The 20,239-nt window shown below is 37.2% G+C and overlaps 1 protein-coding gene across 1 annotated transcript; it reads left to right on the top strand.

The window, feature by feature from the left end:
* Positions 1-361: 361 nt before the first annotated feature.
* LOC103500465 (uncharacterized) lies at positions 362-16,721 on the top strand. The gene is made up of 8 exons (XM_008463763.3): positions 362-522; positions 1,611-1,721; positions 1,925-2,059; positions 2,234-2,356; positions 3,316-3,387; positions 14,514-14,598; positions 14,702-14,759; positions 14,899-16,721. The coding sequence occupies exons 1-8, from the start codon at positions 489-491 to the stop codon at positions 16,006-16,008; spliced, it is 1,728 nt and encodes a 575-aa protein (XP_008461985.1). The 5' UTR covers positions 362-488; the 3' UTR covers positions 16,009-16,721.
* The last annotated feature ends 3,518 nt before the right edge of the window (positions 16,722-20,239 follow it).

The following is a 20,239-nucleotide window of genomic DNA, read 5'->3' as shown; positions in this document are numbered from 1 at the left end:
AGCCTTTTCGATTTTGTTAGACAGAGGGTAAGTATTTGGTATTTTGTTATATTTATAGAAATTAACCTAAAAATAACATTAAAGTCTATATCTATTAATGATATATCTATTTAAAAAAAATCATTTTACTCTATTTGAGAATGTCTCCTCCTATTCCGCGGAGAAAAAAAGATTTCTCACCCGAATGTCTCCTTCAAAAAATGCCATAAAATCACACATAAAAACAAAAATAATTGAAAAAGAAATACCTTTTTAAATATTAAATATCGACGCAAAATGATAATTTCCCCTACTAGCCGTAATGAAGTTGGTTTGTAATGAGATAGGGTTGACGTATTTAGATTGACTGTTCAACGTTGTAATATTATTTGCAATGGAGAGTTATTGAAAGCAATGTGGATTTTGGCGACCAATTTTCCTCCTAACCCTTTCCTTGTCGCCATTCCAACAAAAACCATAATCCATTGTTTTATGGAGCACACATTACAATGAAGCGCAATTTCCAACCTGCCATTTCTAATGGTTCTTCTTCCATTCCTTCCTAGTTCCTACTACTACCTTTTCTGTTCCACTATTTTCATACATCATGTTTTTTTGGGTTCCTGTAATTTTGATATCCTCTTGTTGCTTTCACTCTCGATTCCACTCCATGCTCGATGTTTGATGTATTTTCCAAGAATTTTCTTCTTCACAGATTCAATTTTGTTTGTTATATATCTTTTCTTACTTATTTCATTTTGCCTCTAATGGATTTAAGTTACTGTGATTTTGTCCGAATACATTCTTGATGGATTTTCTTTCTGGCCGATTATATCCCAACGTTATTTAATTAATGAATGTTTGACGGTGTATTAGTTTTTGGCCTCACCCAATTCTTTGTTGTTCTTAACGTAATTGGGTCTATTATGTCGTGAGAAGTCTGAAGTGATAAATCGTGTGTATACTTGTGTTAATCATTATTTTTCGATTCCTTTAACTGCATCTAAAATTTGGTGGGAGTTTCACCAAAACTCCATGTTGGTTAGGAAAGAGGTCATGATTATAGGTATCTAAAAGTGAGGGACAGCATCTACATTTGTACGTGAATTTTTGGGTGAAAAACCGAAAACAAAGTCATAAGCTGAAGTGGATGGAGTATTGTCTCTGTTTATTTATCAACCTCAGCTCTGTGATTGGGACATGTGATATTGATATTTTTAGCTGATTATTTTATTATATTTATTTATTTATTATTTTTTAAAAGTGATGTATCTATAGTTTTGCAAGTTTTAAGAAAGACTTTCCCCCCTCCCTGCTCTTTTGTTGTCTATGCCATTCATTTGAGGTCTCGTGCTGCATTTTTGCAAATGCGAGAACACTCTTTTTAGTTTGGTAAAGGTTCCACATTAGCAATAAGGATAAGTATATGAAGTCACTTGGGTGCTCACAAAAGTAATGTTTTAGCTATAAGAGCTACGTTTGCAATTCTGTTAAACCACCTGAGTAAGTCTTGCAGGCATCCCTCGTTTTCTCTAATTTGTACAGCCAGTGAATTTCTACCTAATATAGTTAAATAATTCTTCTCTTAAAATAAAAATGTTAATAAATACTTCATAAACATTTTCTTAAAGATAGTAGCCGTCGGAAGAGAACAAAAGTTGGAGATCTTGATCGTGATAGACCTTTGACATGCAGAAGAGATTCTTCTCCCATATCCTTGAAAGAAAGACATGTTACATACGGTTAGTTTTCTACATTACCCGACTCTCAATTGTAGTTTCCTGCAGTAGTGAACTGTTGGAGGCTCCCAGTGTCATCATAACAATTCTCTTTGTTCTTTGTCTTTTTTGAGTTTCATTCTAGTCAAGTTTCTTATTGTTTTAATGCATGATCCTTGTTAAATGGTTGAAATGCTGATGTTTTCTTGTGTGGTTGCAATGAACAGCAAAGAATGCAAAAACTTCTGAGTTTGCATTTTTTAAAAAGTTCAAGGAAGATGCAAGCCATAGATTCAGCTCATCTCTTCCTCGTCAGAAGGAACTTCAATCAAAAAAGTTCAACTCGAGTGATTGTTTCAGAGGTAAGACAAAAACTTTAATTGCAATATCAGTCTTAGCTTAGAAATAACACTTTGGGATGTGAACATGTGCATCTTTTTAAGAACTATGCTTTCAGAGTTTCCATAAAAGATAGTATCAATAATTCCCAATGCAAGTAACATGTCACTTGTAAACATTATTTTCCTTCCGAGCAGAGAGCGCAAGCCCTGTTGAAAACCGCTGTAAAGACTTCACATCACATCATCTTGTTGAGAAGGTCACTCCTGTTAACTTTAACTCGTTGCATTTACCTCTGGGTAATCCATCCAAAATTTCAGGTATGCGCGTCAAGCAAACACTCGTTAGTATGTTGTCTACTCTTTTCTGTTAATTTGTTGTGACATGAGACTGAAGGAATATGTACTATTAAGTTGTCCCCAGTATTTTGTAACATGACTTCTTTCTATAATCTGCATTGTTTCCTTGTATTCCTCCTATTAATCCTTTTCAGGTTAACCTAGTTGAATAAATTATATGCCATCAAGAAGATCAACATAAATTATAAATTTTGATTTGATAAATGAAGTCACTTGCATCTTTCGAGCTATTACTATTAGTATTTTATATGTCATTGAAAAGGATTTCACTAAATCTGTTATTTATTTTTTTTTTCCTTTCCATTTCGTCCATTTCTTCTAGGTCCTCCTTTTCTCTTAAACAAAGGGAAGATAAGAATTCTATGCCTATCTGCCATTATGTTTCGGAAAAATACATTTTCATTCCTTGTACTGAACTATGCCATTATGCTTTGCCAACAGAAAATAAGCCAGAGATTTTGTTTCACATATTGTATTTTACAAGGTTTCTCTTACAAGAATTCTTTCGCACATGTATAGACCCCAAGATGATGATTGATAATGAATAACTATTAGTTCAAGAGTTTTGATTTTCCCCACAGAGCACTTTCATGTACCAAGACTTTTCATACAACCCCTTCTCCCGAATTGTTGACTAAAAAAAAATAAAAGGAGAGCCTTACACGAGAAAATCCAGCAAACAGAACATCCATCAAACAATAAGGATAAATCCCAAAATACTAGAAACCCTCAAAACCCTAATACTTCAAGTCCAACTGCTTCCTTCTCACATATGTCTTGTGTATTGGAGGCCTAACGCATGTTTCAATGTAATGTCTTTCAATTGGCATGTTGATATTTTGGGTTGAAGTGCATGATGAAATGAAAGTCTACGGACAACCATTCCCACGTAGTCATTTGTACTCTTTGTTTTGTTCCAGATGTAGATGTGAAACACGCTCATAAAACATTTGAGGATATACAGAGCAAACAGAGGAACGTGGAAAATGATGGTAGCCTTTCGTCTGAGTTCCATTATTTTCTTCTTTTCTTTCTTTCTTTTTTAAGTAGAGAATCACAATTTTCAGTTCTTGTGGCCTAATGGTTCGCCTTTTGTGTTCTATTATTTCTTTATTATTTTATTTTATTTTATTTTTTAATCATTTCTGCATTAACAGAGTTGGGGAGACTTGACCTATAGTTTTTAGAAAAATCTCAGTCATGTTCATTGATATGTGTTAGTTTTTGTATTTATGGAAAAAATATTTACGAAAACTCACCATAAATATTTCTTTTCCTCTTTTTTCTTTGCTCTTTGCATTCTATTTAAGTTCCTCAATTGTACCTTTGTAATTACAAGAAAATAATAAAACAAAATATTGTGGTTTTTCTCCCGGTTCTCGGGTTTCCACGTAAACCAGTGTATGGTCTTTGTCTCTACTTTTAATATGGTATCAAAGAGGGACATTGAGCACATCCTAGAAATCCAAAAAAACACAACCAATGATGGAAATCAAACAGAGGAGACAACCAACAGTTTTAGTACTGTTGTTGCCATCGCCGTTGATGCTCGGATGAGTGCTGCCATGGATGAATGGTTCCGCCGTCTTCAGAAAACGCCGGAAAATTCATTCGCGTCAAATCTACAGTCGTCCGCACCACCGAAATCTCCTCACACGCTGGTCATTCCTCCTCAGACAGCGCCAACCAACCCATTTGTGCAACCCTTTTCCTCATTTGGGGTCTATATTGCACCTCAGGCCTCGATTTGTGTACTGCCACCTAATTTTAGTCGGCAACCACCGCTTCTGCTATCAAACTTGTATGTGTTAGAATTAGTAGGGCTTTGCCCTAGAGTACTTTTGGAAAGAATAAAATATAAGATTTTATTTCCTAAATATTTCCTAGATCTTTTCCTTTCTTATTCCTATTGTACTCTATTTATTCTCCCTTTGTACCTATTGTATTTTGCTCATAAGAAAAATAATAAAAACTAAAGTATCGTGGTTTTTCTCCCGGTTCTCGGGTTTCCACGTAAGTCTCGGGTTGTTGTTAATTGCTTTCAATATGGTATCAGAGCAAAGCAATAACGAAACCCTAGAAAATAACCTAGGAGAAACCCAGATCGAAACTGAACACGTCACTGCCGTCGTCGTCGCCGCCGCCGTCGGAATCGCCGCCGTCGCCGCCGCCATGGAGAAACTGCTCCAGAACCTACAGAAACCGTCGATCTACCCAATGGGAGTGGTTCCGCAGTCGTACGCGCCGCCGTCTGACCAGAAGATGATTCACGCGCCGCTCGTGTCCGGTGCGTGGGCCCACGCGCCGCCGCCGTTTCACGTCACCGCCTATCCCGTTCCCTTCTACGCGCCGTCGGATGTCCAACTGTCAAACCCTTCCGACCATCCGCATCCTCACCCGCCGCCTATGAGCTCCGGACAGCAACCCTCAACCGTAAATCTATCAAATCAGTACAGTAAGCAGCAGCTGTACGTTGACTCTTTACAGCAACCGCTGTTTTCGGGTAACGGAATTGATCAACCCCAGAACAGATCGGACATTGAAGCGGGCGAATCTTCGACGCATTCCAAACCAACCGAGTTGCCGATGTATTCCAAGAACCCGGTAACTTCGTTCCCTAATTTACAGTCAAATTATATAACTGGCTCTTTGGGGAATTTTTCAGGTGAAAAATTAAATGGTCAAAATTATTTTTCTTGGTCTCAATCAATAAAGATGTTCCTCGAAGGTCGACACCAGTTCGGCTTCTTAACTGGAGAGACTGTACGTCCTTCACCAGGAGATGCCTTGGAACGACTCTGGAAAGGAGAGGACTCACTTATTCGGTCCATGCTGATTAATAGTATGGAACCACAGATCGGCAAGCCTCTACTATATGCAGCCACAGCAAAAGATTTGTGGGATACAACTCAGACCCTTTACTCGAAACGACAGAATACCTCTCGGTTATATACACTGCGAAAACAGGTCCATAATTGCAAACAAGGGACCCTGGACGTAACTACCTATTTTAACAAGCTCTCTCTCCTCTGGCAAGAGATGGATTTGTGCAGAGAGGCAGTTTGGGACACACCAAATGACAGTACACAATATGCTAAACTTGAAGAGGCTGACCGTGTTTATGACTTCCTTGCAGGACTTAATCCCAAATTTGATAATGTTTGTGGTCGTATACTCGGACAAAGACCTCTTCCCTTCCTAATGGAAGTTTGTTTTGAAGTCCGCCTGGAAGAGGATCGCACTAATGCCATGGGTGTATTGATTACCCCTACCATTGACTCCGCTGCCTTTAGCGCTCGGTCCTCAAATCATGATAGTGACAAGAATAATGGGAAGTCAATTCCTGTGTGTGAGCACTGCAAGAAACAATAGCACACCAAGGATCAGTGTTGGAAACTCCACGGTCGTCCCCCAGGAGGTAAGAAACGGTCCTCCAATGAGAAACAGAACTCAGGACGTGCCTACATTAGTGAGACTACACCTGCTAGCACTTCTCAATCAACTGATCCTACTGCGAGCCAGACCAAGACTTCGACTCTGGGTGCCATTGCTCAGTCAGGTATGCCTCAGTCCCTTGGGCTTATTAGCGTTGATAGGAAGAATCCCTGGATCTTAGACTCGAGGGCTACAGATCACTTGACAGGTTCTTCGGAACACTTTATCTCATATGCCCCGTGTGCCGGCAATGAAAAAATCCGAATAGCCGATGGCTCTCTAGCTCCGATCGCTGGCAAAGGACAAATAGTTCCCTTTGACGGTTTTGCTCTCCAGAATGTTTTACATGTCCCTAAACTGTCTTACAATTTGTTATCTATAAGCAAGATCACTCGTGAGTTGCATTGTAAAGCTATCTTCTTACCTGAATCGGTTTATTTTCAGGACATGAGCTCGGGGAGGACGATTGGCACTGCCCGGCATAGCAGGGGACTTTACATCCTTGATGATGATACCTCATGTAGTAGTTTGTCTAGGGTTAGTTTACTGTCATCCTACTTTAGCACTTCTGAACAAGACTGTATGTTGTGGCATTTTCGACTGGGCCACCCAAACTTTACATATATGCAATATTTATTTCCCCACCTTTTTTCTAAACTTGATGTCTCTTCTCTATCTTGTGATGTGTGTATCCGAGCTAAACAACATCGAGTCTCTTTTCCCTCACAACCATATAAACCTACACAACCGTTTAACCTCATCCATAGTGACGTTTGGGGTCCTTCCAAGGTCACCACCTCCTCGGGAAAGCGGTGGTTTGTAACTTTCATTGATGACCATACCCGTCTTACCTGGGTCTACCTTATCACAGATAAATCCGAGGTTCCATCCATTTTCCAAAACTTCTATCATACTATCAAAACACAATTTCATACAAAAATTGCAATTCTTCGAAGTGATAATGGTCGGGAATTCCAAAACCATAACCTTAGTGAATTTCTAGCCTCCAAGGGGATTGTTCACCAAACCTCATGTGCCTACACTCCTCAACAAAATGTAGTGGCCGAACGAAAAAACCGACACCTTGTGGAAGTAGCCTGTTCACTTATGCTTTCCACTTCCCTTCCATCATACCTGTGGGGAGATGCTATTCTTACAGCCGCTCACTTAATCAATAGAATGTCTTCTCGTATCCTCCACCTTCAGACTCCCTTAGATTGTCTTAAGGAGTCTTACCCCTCTACTCATCTTGTTTCTGAGGTTCCTCTTCGTGTGTTTGGGTGCACCGCCTATGTCCATAATTTCGGCCCTAATCAGACCAAATTTACCCCTCGGGCTCAGACCTGTGTGTTTGTTGGGTATCCCCTTCACCAACGCGGTTATAAATGTTTTCACCCGCCGTCTAGGAAATACTTTGTCACTATGGACGTTACTTTCTGTGAAAACCGACCCTACTTTCCCGTTAGCCATTTTCAGGGGGAGAATGTGAGTGAAGAGTCTAACAGCACCTTTGAATTTGTTGAACCTACTCCTATTACCGTGTTTGACATTGATCCTCATCCCATAATCTTACCCACAAACCAAGTTCCCTGGAAAACATATTATAGGAGGAATCTCAGAAAGGAAGTTGGGTCCCCTACTAGTCAACCACCGGCTCCAGTCCAAGATTTCGAACCTCCTCGAGACCAAGGTATGGAAAACCCTACAAAACCTTGTACTAATAATACAATGAGTGAGAATGACAAGTCTGATGTTGCTGTTCTTGAAAATATGGAAGAAAAGGACCGTGATGATGAGACTGAGGTTAGAATAGAAACCAGTAACGATGAAGTTGAACAGGGTCATACAAGGAAACTTGATGAGTATGATCCCTCTCTTGACATTCCAATGGCATTGAGAAAAGGTACCAAATCATGCACTAAACATCCCATGTGCAACTATGTTTCCTATGATAATCTCTCTCCACAGTTTAGAGCGTTTACAGCAAGCCTTGACTCTACCATAATACCAAAAAATATCTACACTGCTCTAGAGTGTCCTGAATGGAAGAATGCTGTTATGGAAGAGATGAAGGCTCTCGAAAAGAATAGAACTTGGGAGATCTGTGCTCTACTCAAGGGATATAAAACTGTAGGATGCAAATGGGTATTCTCTCTCAAATACAAAGCAGATGGTACGCTTGATAGACACAAGGCAAGGTTAGTTGCAAAGGGGTTCACTCAAACCTATGGTATTGACTATTCAGAAACTTTTTCTCCAATTGCTAAATTGAATACTGTTAGAGTCCTGCTATCTGTTGCTGTGAACAAAGATTGGCCTCTATACCAGCTGGATGTTAAGAATGCTTTTTTGAATGGAGACCTTGTGGAGGAAGTCTACATGAGCCCCCACCAGGATTTGAAGCCCAATTTGGTCAGCAGGTGTGTAAACTCCAAAAATCTCTATATGGTCTGAAACAGTCTCCGAGAGCATGGTTTGACAGATTCACGACCTTTGTCAAGTCCTAAGGGTACAGTCAAGGGCACTCTGACCATACTTTATTTACAAAGGCTTCCAAGACAGGAAAGATTGCTATTCTAATAGTGTATGTGGATGACATTGTTTTGACTGGAGATGATCAAACAGAAATCAGTCAACTAAAGCAGAGAATGGGTGATGAATTTGAAATCAAAGATTTGGGAAATCTGAAATATTTCCTTGGAATGGAGGTGGCTAGATCAAAAGAAGGTATTTCCGTGTCTCAGAGAAAATACACCCTTAATTTGCTAACCGAGACAGGTATGTTGGGATGTCGTCCTGCTGATACTCCTATTGCATTCAACTGTAAACTAGGAAACTCTGATGATCAAGTTCCAGTTGATAAAGAACAATATCAGCGCCTTGTAGGTAAATTAATTTACTTATCCCATACTCGTCCTGATATTTCCTTTGTTGTGAGTGTTGTCAACCAGTTTATGCAGGCTCCCTATGAGAAACATATGGAAGTTGTTAACAGAATCCTGAGATACTTGAAAAATACACTTGGTAAAGGGTTGATGTTTAGAAAAACAAATAGAAAGACCATTGACGTATATACTGACTCAGATTGGGCAGGATCTGTTATTGATAGAAAGTCTACCTCCGGTTATTGTACCTTTGTTTGGGGCAATCTTGTAACTTGGAGGAGTAAGAAGCAAAGTGTTGTGGCCAGGAGCAGTGCTGAGGCTGAATACAGAGCTGTGAGTCTGGGAATATGTGAGGAAATTTGGCTCCAGAAAGTCTTGTCAGATCTTCATCAGGAATGTGAGACACCATTGAAGCTTTTTTGTGATAATAAAGCCGCTATTAGTATTGCTAACAACCCAGTTCAACATGATAGAACTAAACATGTTGAGATTGATCGATATTTCATCAAAGAAAGACTTGACAGTGGAAGCATATGCATTCCGTACATTCCTTCAAACCAACAGATTACTGATGTTCTTACCAAATGGCTTCTCAGACCACACTTCGACCTTTGCGTTAGCAAGTTGGGACTCATTGATATTTACCTCCCAACTTGAGGGGGAGTGTTAGAATTAGTAGGGCTTTGCCCTAGAGTACTTTTGGAAAGAATAAAATATAAGATTTTATTTCCTAAATATTTCCTAGATCTTTTCCTTTCTTATTCCTATTGTACTCTATTTATTCTCCCTTTGTACCTATTGTATTTTGCTCATAAGAAAAATAATAAAAACTAAAGTATCGTGGTTTTTCTCCCGGTTCTCGGGTTTCCACGTAAGTCTCGAGTTGTTGTTAATTGCTTTCAATAGTATGCCCTACCACCCACTGACCTAAGCCATCATCCCGATGTTAAGAATACTCAAACTCACTCAACATTTGAGGTTGGTGAATCTTTCAGCACATTCTAGCTCTAACGTGCAAGCTTCATTGGGAATAGCTCAACAGCAACTAGAAGGGCTTCGACAACAGATTGCAGCACTTAAGGCTACCTTAGGGACGACACCCAATACTTTTGTACCAATGTATTCTAAGAATCCAGTAACCTTGTTCCCTACTTTATCCTCTCCTGATGTGACTAACACGGTGGCTCAGTTTACCGCGTATCATTTTTCAGGAAACAAGTTGAATGGCCATAATTATTTTATTTTTCATGGTCTCAATTAGTGAAGTTTGTCCTTGAAGGATGACATAAATTTGGCTTCCTGATAGGGGAAATACCTCACCCTCCACCGGGTGACCCCAAGAATGATATTGGAAGGCAAAGGACTCTATTCTTTGATCCATATTGATCAACAGTATGGAACCCCATATTAGCAAGCCGTTACTGTTTGCTGCAACAGCCAAAGATATTTGGGACACGGCCTGGACACTTTACTCCAAACGTCAGAATTTCTCTCGCCTATACATGCTGAGGAAGTAAAGAATGCAAGTAAAGAGCCATGGATGTCACGTCCTTTTTTTAATAAGCTTTCTCTTATCTAGGAGTAAATTGACCTATGCAGAGAACTAGTCTAGAGAGATACCAATGATGGTTTGCAGTACTCTACAATTGAAGAGATTGACAGGATTTATGACTTTCTTATCGATCTTAATCCTAAGTTTGATGTAGTTCGAGGGCGTATACTAGGCCAGAGATCGATTCCCTCCCTGATGGAAGTCTGTTTTGAAATTCACCTCAAGGAAGATCGCACGAGTGCTTTGAATATTTCTACAACTCCTGCTATTGACTCCGCTACTTCTAGTGCGAGGTCCTCCACCAATGTCAATGACAAGCACAATGGAAAACCAATTCCTGTCTGTGAGCATTGCAAAAACAATGGTATACCAAAGAACAATATTGGAAGTTACATGGTTGTCCTCCAGGAGGTAAGAAATGCCCTCCTAACGACAAACAGAACACATGGCGGGCATATGTGAGTGAGTTTGCTGGACCTTCTCAACCACCTGATTCACACGGGAACCAGATTAATCACGATCCCGCTACTTTAGGTGCCATTTTTCAATTAGGTATACCTCAGTCCTTCGATCTTATTAGTATTGATGGGAAGAATCCCTGGATTCTGGATTCTGGCGCCATAGATGATTTGACTGGGTCTGAACATTTTGTGTCTCATATTCCTTGTGCTGGGAACGAAATAATTAGAAATGCAGATGGCTCCTTGGCCCTTATTGCTATAAAGGGGAAGATTTCTTCATGTGCAGGGCTCTTCTTAAATAATATTTTGCATATGCCCAGATTATCTTATAATTTGCTTTCTATAAGCAAGATTACTCATGAGTTAAACTGCAAAACAATATTCTTACCTAGTTTTGTCTCTTTTTAGGACTTGAGCTCGAAGAAGATAATTGGTACTGCCCGACATAGTAGGGGACTACCTCCTTGATGATGATACCTCTTCTAGTAGCATTTCTAGTACTAGTCTTTTATCTTCTTATTTTACTACTTTTGAGTAAGACTAGATGTTGTGGCATTTTCGTTTAGACCACCCTAATTTCCAATATATGAAACATTTATTTCCTCTTCTCTAAAATTGATGTGTCTACCTTATCTTGTGATGTATGTATTCCGGTCAAACAACATCAAGTTTCTTTTCCATCACAACCATACAAACCAACCCACCATTTCACTCTTGTTCATAGTGATGTCTAGGGACCATCCAAGATAACAACCTCATCTGGAAAACGGTGGTTCGTCACCTTTATTGATGACCATACCCGTCTTATCTGGGTCTTTCTTGTCTCCGACAAATCTGAGGTCACCTCTGTCTTCCGGGACTTCTATAACATCGTAGAAACGCAGTTCAATATAAAGATTGCTATTTTGCGGAGTGACAATGGTCGAGAGTTCCCAAACCACACCCCCAATGAATTTTTGTCCTCTAAAGGCATTGTCCACCAAAGTTCTTGCCGTACACCCCCAACAAAATGAAGTAGCCGAGTGCAGAAACCGTCACCTTTTAGAAGTCGCTCGTTCCCTTATCTTGTCTACTTCCCTTCCTTCCTACCTCTGGGGAGATGTTCTAACTGTAGCCCATCTTATTAACCGAATGCCTTCTCATGTCCTACATCTCCAGACTCCCTTAGAGTGTCTTATAGAGTCATACCCCTCTACCCGCCTCATCTTTGATGTTCCTCTTCAGGTTTTCAGGTGCACAACCTATGTTCATAATAATGGCCTTAACCCATCTAAGTTTACTCCTCGGGCTCAGGCATGTGTTTTTGTTGGTTACCCTCTACATCAACGAGGCTATAAATGCTTTCACCCGTCTTCCTATAAATACTTTGTCTCCATGGATGTTACCTTTCTCGAAGATCGTCCTTTCTTTCCCATTAGCCATCTTCAGGGGGAGAGCGAGAGCGAGAGCGAGAGTGAAGAGTCTAACTCTAACTGGGAGATACCCTTAGAGTCTACCGGTTCTACTCTCGTTACCATACCAAGCCCAGATCCTCATTACAGCCCTACCTACGAATCAAGTTCCTTGGAAAACCTACTATAGGAGGAATCTTAGAAAGGAAATTGAGTCTCCTGCTAAGCCGCTGGCTCCAATCCAAGACTCCAAACCTCCTTGAGATCAATGTATGGAAAACCCTATTGAATCTTGTACTAATAATACGATGAGTGAGAATGACAGGTCTGATGTTGTTGTTCTTGAAAATGTGGAAGAAAAGAATAGTGATGATGAGACTGAGGTCAGAACAGAAACCAGTAACAATAAAGCTGAACAGGGTCATACGGGGAAACTTGATGAGTATGATCCCTCTCTTGACATTCTCATTGCTCTGAGAAAAGGTACTAGGTCATGTACTAAACATCTCATTTGCAACTATGTTTCCTATGATAATCTCTCTCCACAGTTCAGAGTTTTTAGAGCAAGTCTTGACTCTACTATAATATCGAAAAATATCTACACTGCTTTAGAGTGTCCTAAATGGAAGAATGCTGTCATGGAAGAGATGAAGGCTCTTGAAAAGAATAGAACTTGGGAGATTTGTGCTCTATCCAAGGGACACAAAATTGTGGGATGCGAATGGTTCTCTCTCACATACAAAGCAGATGGTACTCTTGATAGACACAAGGCATAGTTGCAAAAGGATTTACTCAAACCTAGGGTATTGACTATTTAGAAACTTTTTCTCCAATTGCTAAGTTGAATATTGTTCGAGTTCTGCTATCTATTGCTATGAACAAAAATTGGCCTCTATATCAGCTCGATGTTAAGAATGCCTTTCTGAATTGAGACCTTGTGGAGGATGTCTACATAAGCCCCCACCTAGATTTGAAGCCCAGTTTGGTCAGCAAGTGTGTAAACTCCAAAAGTCCCTATATGGTCTGAAACAGTTTCCCAAAGCTTGGTTTGACTGATTTACTACCTTGTCAAGTCCCAAGAGTACAGACAGGGGCACTCTTATCATACCTTATTTACAAAAGTTTCCAAGACAGAAAAGATTGTTGTTCTAATAGTTTATGTGGATGACATTGTTTTGATGGAGATGATCAAGCATAAATCAGTCAACTAAAGTAAAGAATGAGTGTTGAATTTGAAATCAAGGATTTGGGAAATCTGAAATATTTTCTTGGAATGGAGGTGACCAAATCTAAAGAATGTATCTCCTTGTCTCAAAGAAAATACACCCTTGATTTGCTAACCGAGACAAGTACGTTGGGATGTTGTCCTGCTGACACTCCTATTGAATTCAACTGTAAACTAGGAAATTCTGGTGATCAAGTTCCAATTGATAAAAAACAATATCAACGTCACCGTGGGTAAATTGATTTACTTATCCCATACACGTCCTGATATTTTCTTTGCTGTGAGTGTTGTCAGCCAGTTTATGCAGGCTCCTTATGAGAAACACATGGAAGCTATCAACAAAATTATGAGATACTTAAAAACAACACCTGGTAAAGGGTTGATGTTTAGAAAAACAAACATAAAGACCATTAAGGCATATACTGACTTAGATTGGGCGGGATTTGTTGTTGACAGAAAGTCTACCTCTGGTTATTGTACCTTCGTTTGAGGCAATCTTGTAACTTGGAGGAGTAAGAAGCAAAGTGTTATGGCCAGGAGTAGCACTGAGGCAAAATATAGAGCTATGAGTTTGGGAATATGTGAGGAAATTTGGCTCTAGAAAGTCTTGTCTGATCTTCATCATAAATGTGAGACTCCATTAAAGCTCTTTTGTGATAATAATGCCACTATTAGTATTGTTAACAACCCAATTCAACATGATAGAACTAAACATGTTGAGTTTGATCGGCATATCATCATATGCATTCTGTACATCCCTTCTAGCCAATAGGTTACTGATATTCTTACCAAGGAGCTTCTCATACCAAACTTTGACTTTTGTGTTACCAAGTTGGGCCTCATTGATATTTACGTCCCAACTTGGGAGGAGTGTTAGATTTTATATTTATGGAAAAAATATTTGTGGAAAACTTACCATAAATTTTTCTTTTCCTTTTTTTCTTTGCCCTTTGCATTCTATTTAAATTTCTCAATTGTACTTATGTAATTACAAGAAAATAATAAAACAAAATATCGTGTTTTTTTTCTCGGGTTTCCACGTAAACCGGTGTGTGCTCTTTGTCTCTACTTTCAATAATATGTAATGTATACATTTGGTCATTTGCATCAGAAAGAGAGATGTATAACCAAGATAGCATTTTAATCGGGTAGTCTTTATATTCATGCAGATATTTTTAGTAGAAAGAGGCAGAAATTACGTCAGTTCATTCAGAATATGTCGTTCCGTGGAACGGGTGAATCTTATGAGAAGGGGTCAGACTCAGCCTTTGTTCTATCTGTTGTTTCATCATTTTTCTTGCTGCACCTCTGGAGTTCCTTTTGTTCATTTTTTTTTTTCTTTTTAATATTTGTCCAGGTATGGTGTTATTTCCAGGCTACTTAGCCGGCTTATACCAGAGAGAAATCATTATAAGGTATGCTCTTTTACCATCTTCCAATAATTTCCACACTTTTGCCGTTTCTTTTCTCAATCAAAATTGTTCTTGAGAATTCTATTGACTATAACTTTATGTGAATAGTTACTGACTTTAGAATGAACCTCATTCTCCACAGTTTAATAATAACTTGGAAAAAATACAAAAGTTGCGTGGAAGGTGCTATCCAAGGCTTGATTATGAGCATCATTTGAATAATAGTTTATCACCTTGTCGTTTGAATAATTCAAGAGGAAGATCTTCTTTTCATTCTGATTTCTCTACCAATAGCAATGACAACAATTTCCAAGTTAAGTACAGAACCAAGGAGTTCGACTGCGATGTAGACAGAAAAATGACTTTGCTGGATGTCAATGGTTCACCTCTCACCGCTGCAGTTGAAAACTATAGATCATTTATTTCCAGCCTTTTCAATCCGCAATATAGTTTATATGATCAAGATGAACATTTGCACCTAAGAAAGCAAAAGCTAGAACCTCTTCTGCTTGGTTGGGATACTGACTACATAAAAGATGAAAGTTCTTCTCAACTTACAGAGTTGAACACATTTGCCAAGTCACCAATTTCATTCGCTGATGATCATCAGCCAACCTTGCACGAGAGTTTTGGTGCTGTTGCGCTGTGTTCATCCCCTTTCCCTTCCAGTAATCGTATAAACTTCAACTCATTGCCATACTCCAATTTAGCCAGCTATCAAATCCAAGGATTAAGTTGGCAAAATGTATCAAAGGAGGAAGATATTGATGCCACTTTCAACAACCTGCATTTGAATTTCTCATCAGTACCCAAATGTCTTCATCAATGCAATAGCTATGTTGATGACGGAGGCTGTCATGACTTGTGTGCACAAAACGCTGATTGGGTTATGAATAATGTGGTGAATGACGAATCCCAACATCCTTCTGTTGAAAGTCTGTGTGCTTCTGGCCTTGTCTTTGATTTTGGATGGAAATACCTCTCAGGCTCAAAGGAACAATGCCAAACATCTTATCATATACTTAAGTACCCACTGGATGAAATACAACCCACAGCCCTAATCAATGAAGAATGGAGTAATGACAGTTCAGATGATGTGCTTGTGGATTATGGACCGCCCTTCTATATCCAACCCGAGTCATTCTTTCAAGAAGGGAAGGTATACTCTGTATTGACTGATAAACTTAGCTGCTGGGATGTAGTCAGAAGTGAAATAAATGTTGATGATATAACTGAAATGAATTACAAATGATAGCAGCTTCAATTTTTAATGACCCTCTATGCTTAATCCTGTGTCCTCTTTTGGCCTATCTTTTTATTTTACATTGTGGGGTAAAGAGAGATGGAGATTTCTGGCTAGAAGATCATTTCCACTAACATAATTGGGGAGAGGCGGAGGTTGCTTGGTTGAGAGAGAACTCAACATGATTTTCTTGGTGGAGAATGAATGAAATAAACTCTGTCAGGTAGATTTTTCAGGCTTGGATGAAAAAACATTTCAAAGAGCTTCAAGTTGTGTTGTAAACAAAAAGATTCTTGGATTGAGTCATTTCTTGAGAAAACCACTCTTATACATCCTGTCCACATATTGCTTTTTAGTTGTTGCATTTGGATGAAAATGGTATTTGGAAGTCATGGGAACACTGTGCATTTTAGTGAAGCTAAATGATCTGAAGCCGAGCATAGTTTTGTGTATAAAGACATCAATTGCCATCGTTTGTTTGTCAGAAGAAGAGGGTTGGTTAATTGAACAAGTGACAACCACCTAAGAGGCCCTGCCTAGGCCAACGGCTCAACCTGCCACTGATACCTACCCGAGTCCTTTGGAAAATGTATGAATTTTTTTTAATCCTTATAATCAACTTTAGAAAATAACTGAAAGTATAGTATTTCTTTTCTTTAGAAAAATGTATAAATAACTGGTATTCCTATGCAATGATTGATAGTAGCGACATATTCTTTTAAGTTCTATTTTTGTAATATTTTATGCATATTAATGCTAGCTTTGCCCATTACTCCTCATAAATATATATACCATATATGTTACTCTTTTCAAGCACTTTTACAACATTGAGAGCTAAATAATAGTTTTTGTACCAACATCAGCAGGTGTTAATTTTTATCCATCAAACTTCTCACAATTTTACTCGGCCTCGCCTTCTTTTTAGAACAGCATCTAGGTGTAAAGATTAATCTTTGACATTTTGATCAATTTTTCAAATGATTAAGTTCTCTTTAATTTGATACCTCCATTTTCTTAAAGTTTGTTAGAGAAAAGAAATGATAGTTATATTGAGTCATAGTAACGAACAATAATTTAAATTTATTAATACACAAACTAGTTAGTATAGTAATAAAGCATAAAACTCTACAATCATGTCCATTGTTAATTAGTTCGAACTTCATTAATATTCCATGTATTGTACTTAATATCTTTTGACTTTCTTATGCCAAGTATTTGAAATTATAGTCATTATCATAGATTAAGACATTTATCTTGTGATATCTAGAGGTGATGAAAAATGAACAATACACCTTTTTTTTTTTAATATAATCTATTTTAAAGAATTGTGGCTTTTAAACAAAATGGTGTTTGGGGAGCTATAATCAGGATTACTGAAAATCAAAGTAACGTTGGAATGTGAATCAAATTGAGGGCCTAACAAAATCGTAAAAAGTGAAAACAATAAAAAAAAATAAAGTTTAATAGAAAACTATCAAAATGAGATGAGTATAATACTACAATACGGACTCAAAACATTCTATCTAAACATGAATTAAATTTTGGATTACATTACAATGTATTCCAATCACATCGTGGGTGTCCAAACACCCTTAACTTTAGCTGAATAATTGTAAAGATGTGGTGTAACTATTTAAAAAGTGTAATTAAACCAACTTAAAAGGCAATTATGTTTTATTTAATAAAAAGAAAGTAAAGCAAGTAACAAATTCCAATTAGTACAGTATTGTGTTTAAAAAAGAAAGAGAGAGGAATTGAGAAGAGAAAAAAAATGGTGGTGAGTAAGTAACATGGGTGTGGGTTGGTTGGCATTAATTAAATAGAAAAGAAAGAAATGTGAATGTAGGTATATTATATGTTGACTTTTTTGTGTTATGGAATTTTGAAGGTTTTTATTTGTTCCACCAAAGCTATATTTGTTAGGTGGTTGTTGTGATATGACTAAGACTCCTATCCTATATGCCCCTTTCCCTTTCCCTTCCCCTTCCCCTTCCCCTTTCCCTTTCCACCAAATACCCTACTCTACTTATTATTTTCTTTCTCTCTCCCTCTGTTTTTCTTTTACAATTATTTTGCTAAATTATTAACATATATGTATTCAATTTATTACAGACAATTGAGAGGAATTGGCACTCTCTCAACGTCTCATTTTACCCACTCAATACCCATTACTCTTGTTGTTCATTGAATGTTATTTTTCTGTTTTCATTTGTCTTAAAAGTATGGGTGGCTTGTAATAAGAAGGAGGAGGGAGTAACAAGGTAATGAGAATTTTAAAATAAAAGAAAACAATGCATGTTTGAATAGACAATTGAAAGTAAGAGTCGAGTATTAGCACAAATACACAATGGATGGATTTCATAATTTCACTTCGTGATAACATAAGCCAAATAAAACATGTTATTGATTACCCAACAAAGAATATGAGAGTTATCTATCAAGTTGGTCTTAGACTTTATCTTTTTTAAAAAAATAACAAAATTCTTCTTCTTCTTATTATTATTATTATTAGAAGAAGAAGAAGAAGCCGCAGCAACAGCAACAGCACCAACAACAGTAGGGGCACTCCTACAACTATCACTACAAATTTTCATATATTTCTTCTATATTTTAATTTAAATGCATTCTAAACCGAGTATCATAAATCTAACCAATGGCAAAATATTTATGAAAAAAATCTATGAAAGTGCTCATTTTTCTTAACATTTCAGGTTTGCTCTTTCCTTTTTATCGTCTCTCTTCTCTTTTTTTCTTTGCTGCGATTTTTTTTTCTTTTCATCGTCTTTCTTCACTTCTTTTTTTTTTTCTTTCCAAATTGTTATTTGGTTCAAGATTGTATACCAAATATAAAAGATCTATTTTTTTTGTTCAAGATGGCGTACTAAATATAAAAGATCCTACAAAAAACGTCGTTTAAATTTGGGTAATCAAATCTAAACAATCTAAACTATCGTGCACAAAATATAGTCAAATCTAAACGATCAAGTACAGAAAATAAAGAATTGTATACTAAAAGAATCATGAAAAAAAATCATTTAGCAAATTCTAAATGATCGAAAGAATCTTGAAAAAAAAATTGTTTAGATTTGGGTCCAAAACTAAACGATCGTGTACCAAATCTAAATAATTATATAACCAAATTAAACAATCGTGTACAAAGAATTTTGAAGAAAAAAAATTTGTTTAGATTTAGCTACCCAAACCTAAACGATCAAATCTAAACAATTGTATATCAAATAATAGTTAAATTTAAATGATCGTGTACCAAATATATTACGCGAGTCGTTGAAGGCGTTGTTGATGGAGATATCTTTTTGGTGTTTTTCATTATGGACCTGTGGGCTTTTGTCGCTTTGTTGTATTTTTCAAAAGACCCCTTTTAAATTCTAATCAACCAATATTTTTATTTTATTTACTTCGGTCCTCAATTTAAGGTTAGATTTATCAAAAAAGAATTATTGTTGTAAATGACAAAACTCTTGAAAATATTTACCTAATATAACAAAATTTCTATCGGTTTATATCAATGATGGATAGTGTTTATCACTGTCCATATAAACAGATAGAAATTTAATACTCATAAAATTTTATTAGTTTCTATCTATATCATCGATAAACAAACAATAGAAGTTTATCAATCTCTATCAACGATAGAAACTAAATTTTTGCTATGTTTTATAAATATCTTAATTTATTTTGCTATATTTAAAAATATATTTTATGGAAATTATTATAATTCTCCAAAAAGATAAAACACAATGTAAATATGTTTTGGGTAGGTTTGTGTTTCTTAAAAAAGAAATAATAACAAATTATAAACTATTTTGAGAACTCATCATAATCAGTACAAGAGAATAAGATTGGTATTGGAATTTATGTCTTAAAACTCGTAGTTTTTAGTTTAAATTACATTATATTCAATAAAGTTTTTATTGATGACTTATTAGTGAAAATAGAATACTATAATCTTGAATCCAATAAACTAAGGTCCCAAGGCTATTTAGTGTAGACTTGAACTTTATATAAAGACATAAACGTGGATCAAGTTCGAGTATATAGCTCAAACGGTCTATAGTGTATGAATAGGTTGGACACCTTATTTTGGGAACACTATGGATGTACGGCCCGCTTTGTAGTTAGTACAAACAAAGTAATCCCGAATCGTTCATGTAGAGACATAGGAGTGGGGGCATCATATGTAAAGGGTTAACATAAGATTGAAACCATGAAATAGTCACTT

Source organism: Cucumis melo, chromosome 1 (assembly GCF_025177605.1).
Source record: "Cucumis melo cultivar AY chromosome 1, USDA_Cmelo_AY_1.0, whole genome shotgun sequence".
NCBI classification, from domain to species: domain Eukaryota; kingdom Viridiplantae; phylum Streptophyta; class Magnoliopsida; order Cucurbitales; family Cucurbitaceae; genus Cucumis; species Cucumis melo.
Note: the sequence above shows the minus strand (reverse complement) of the source record. Positions and strands in the feature narration are given on the sequence as shown.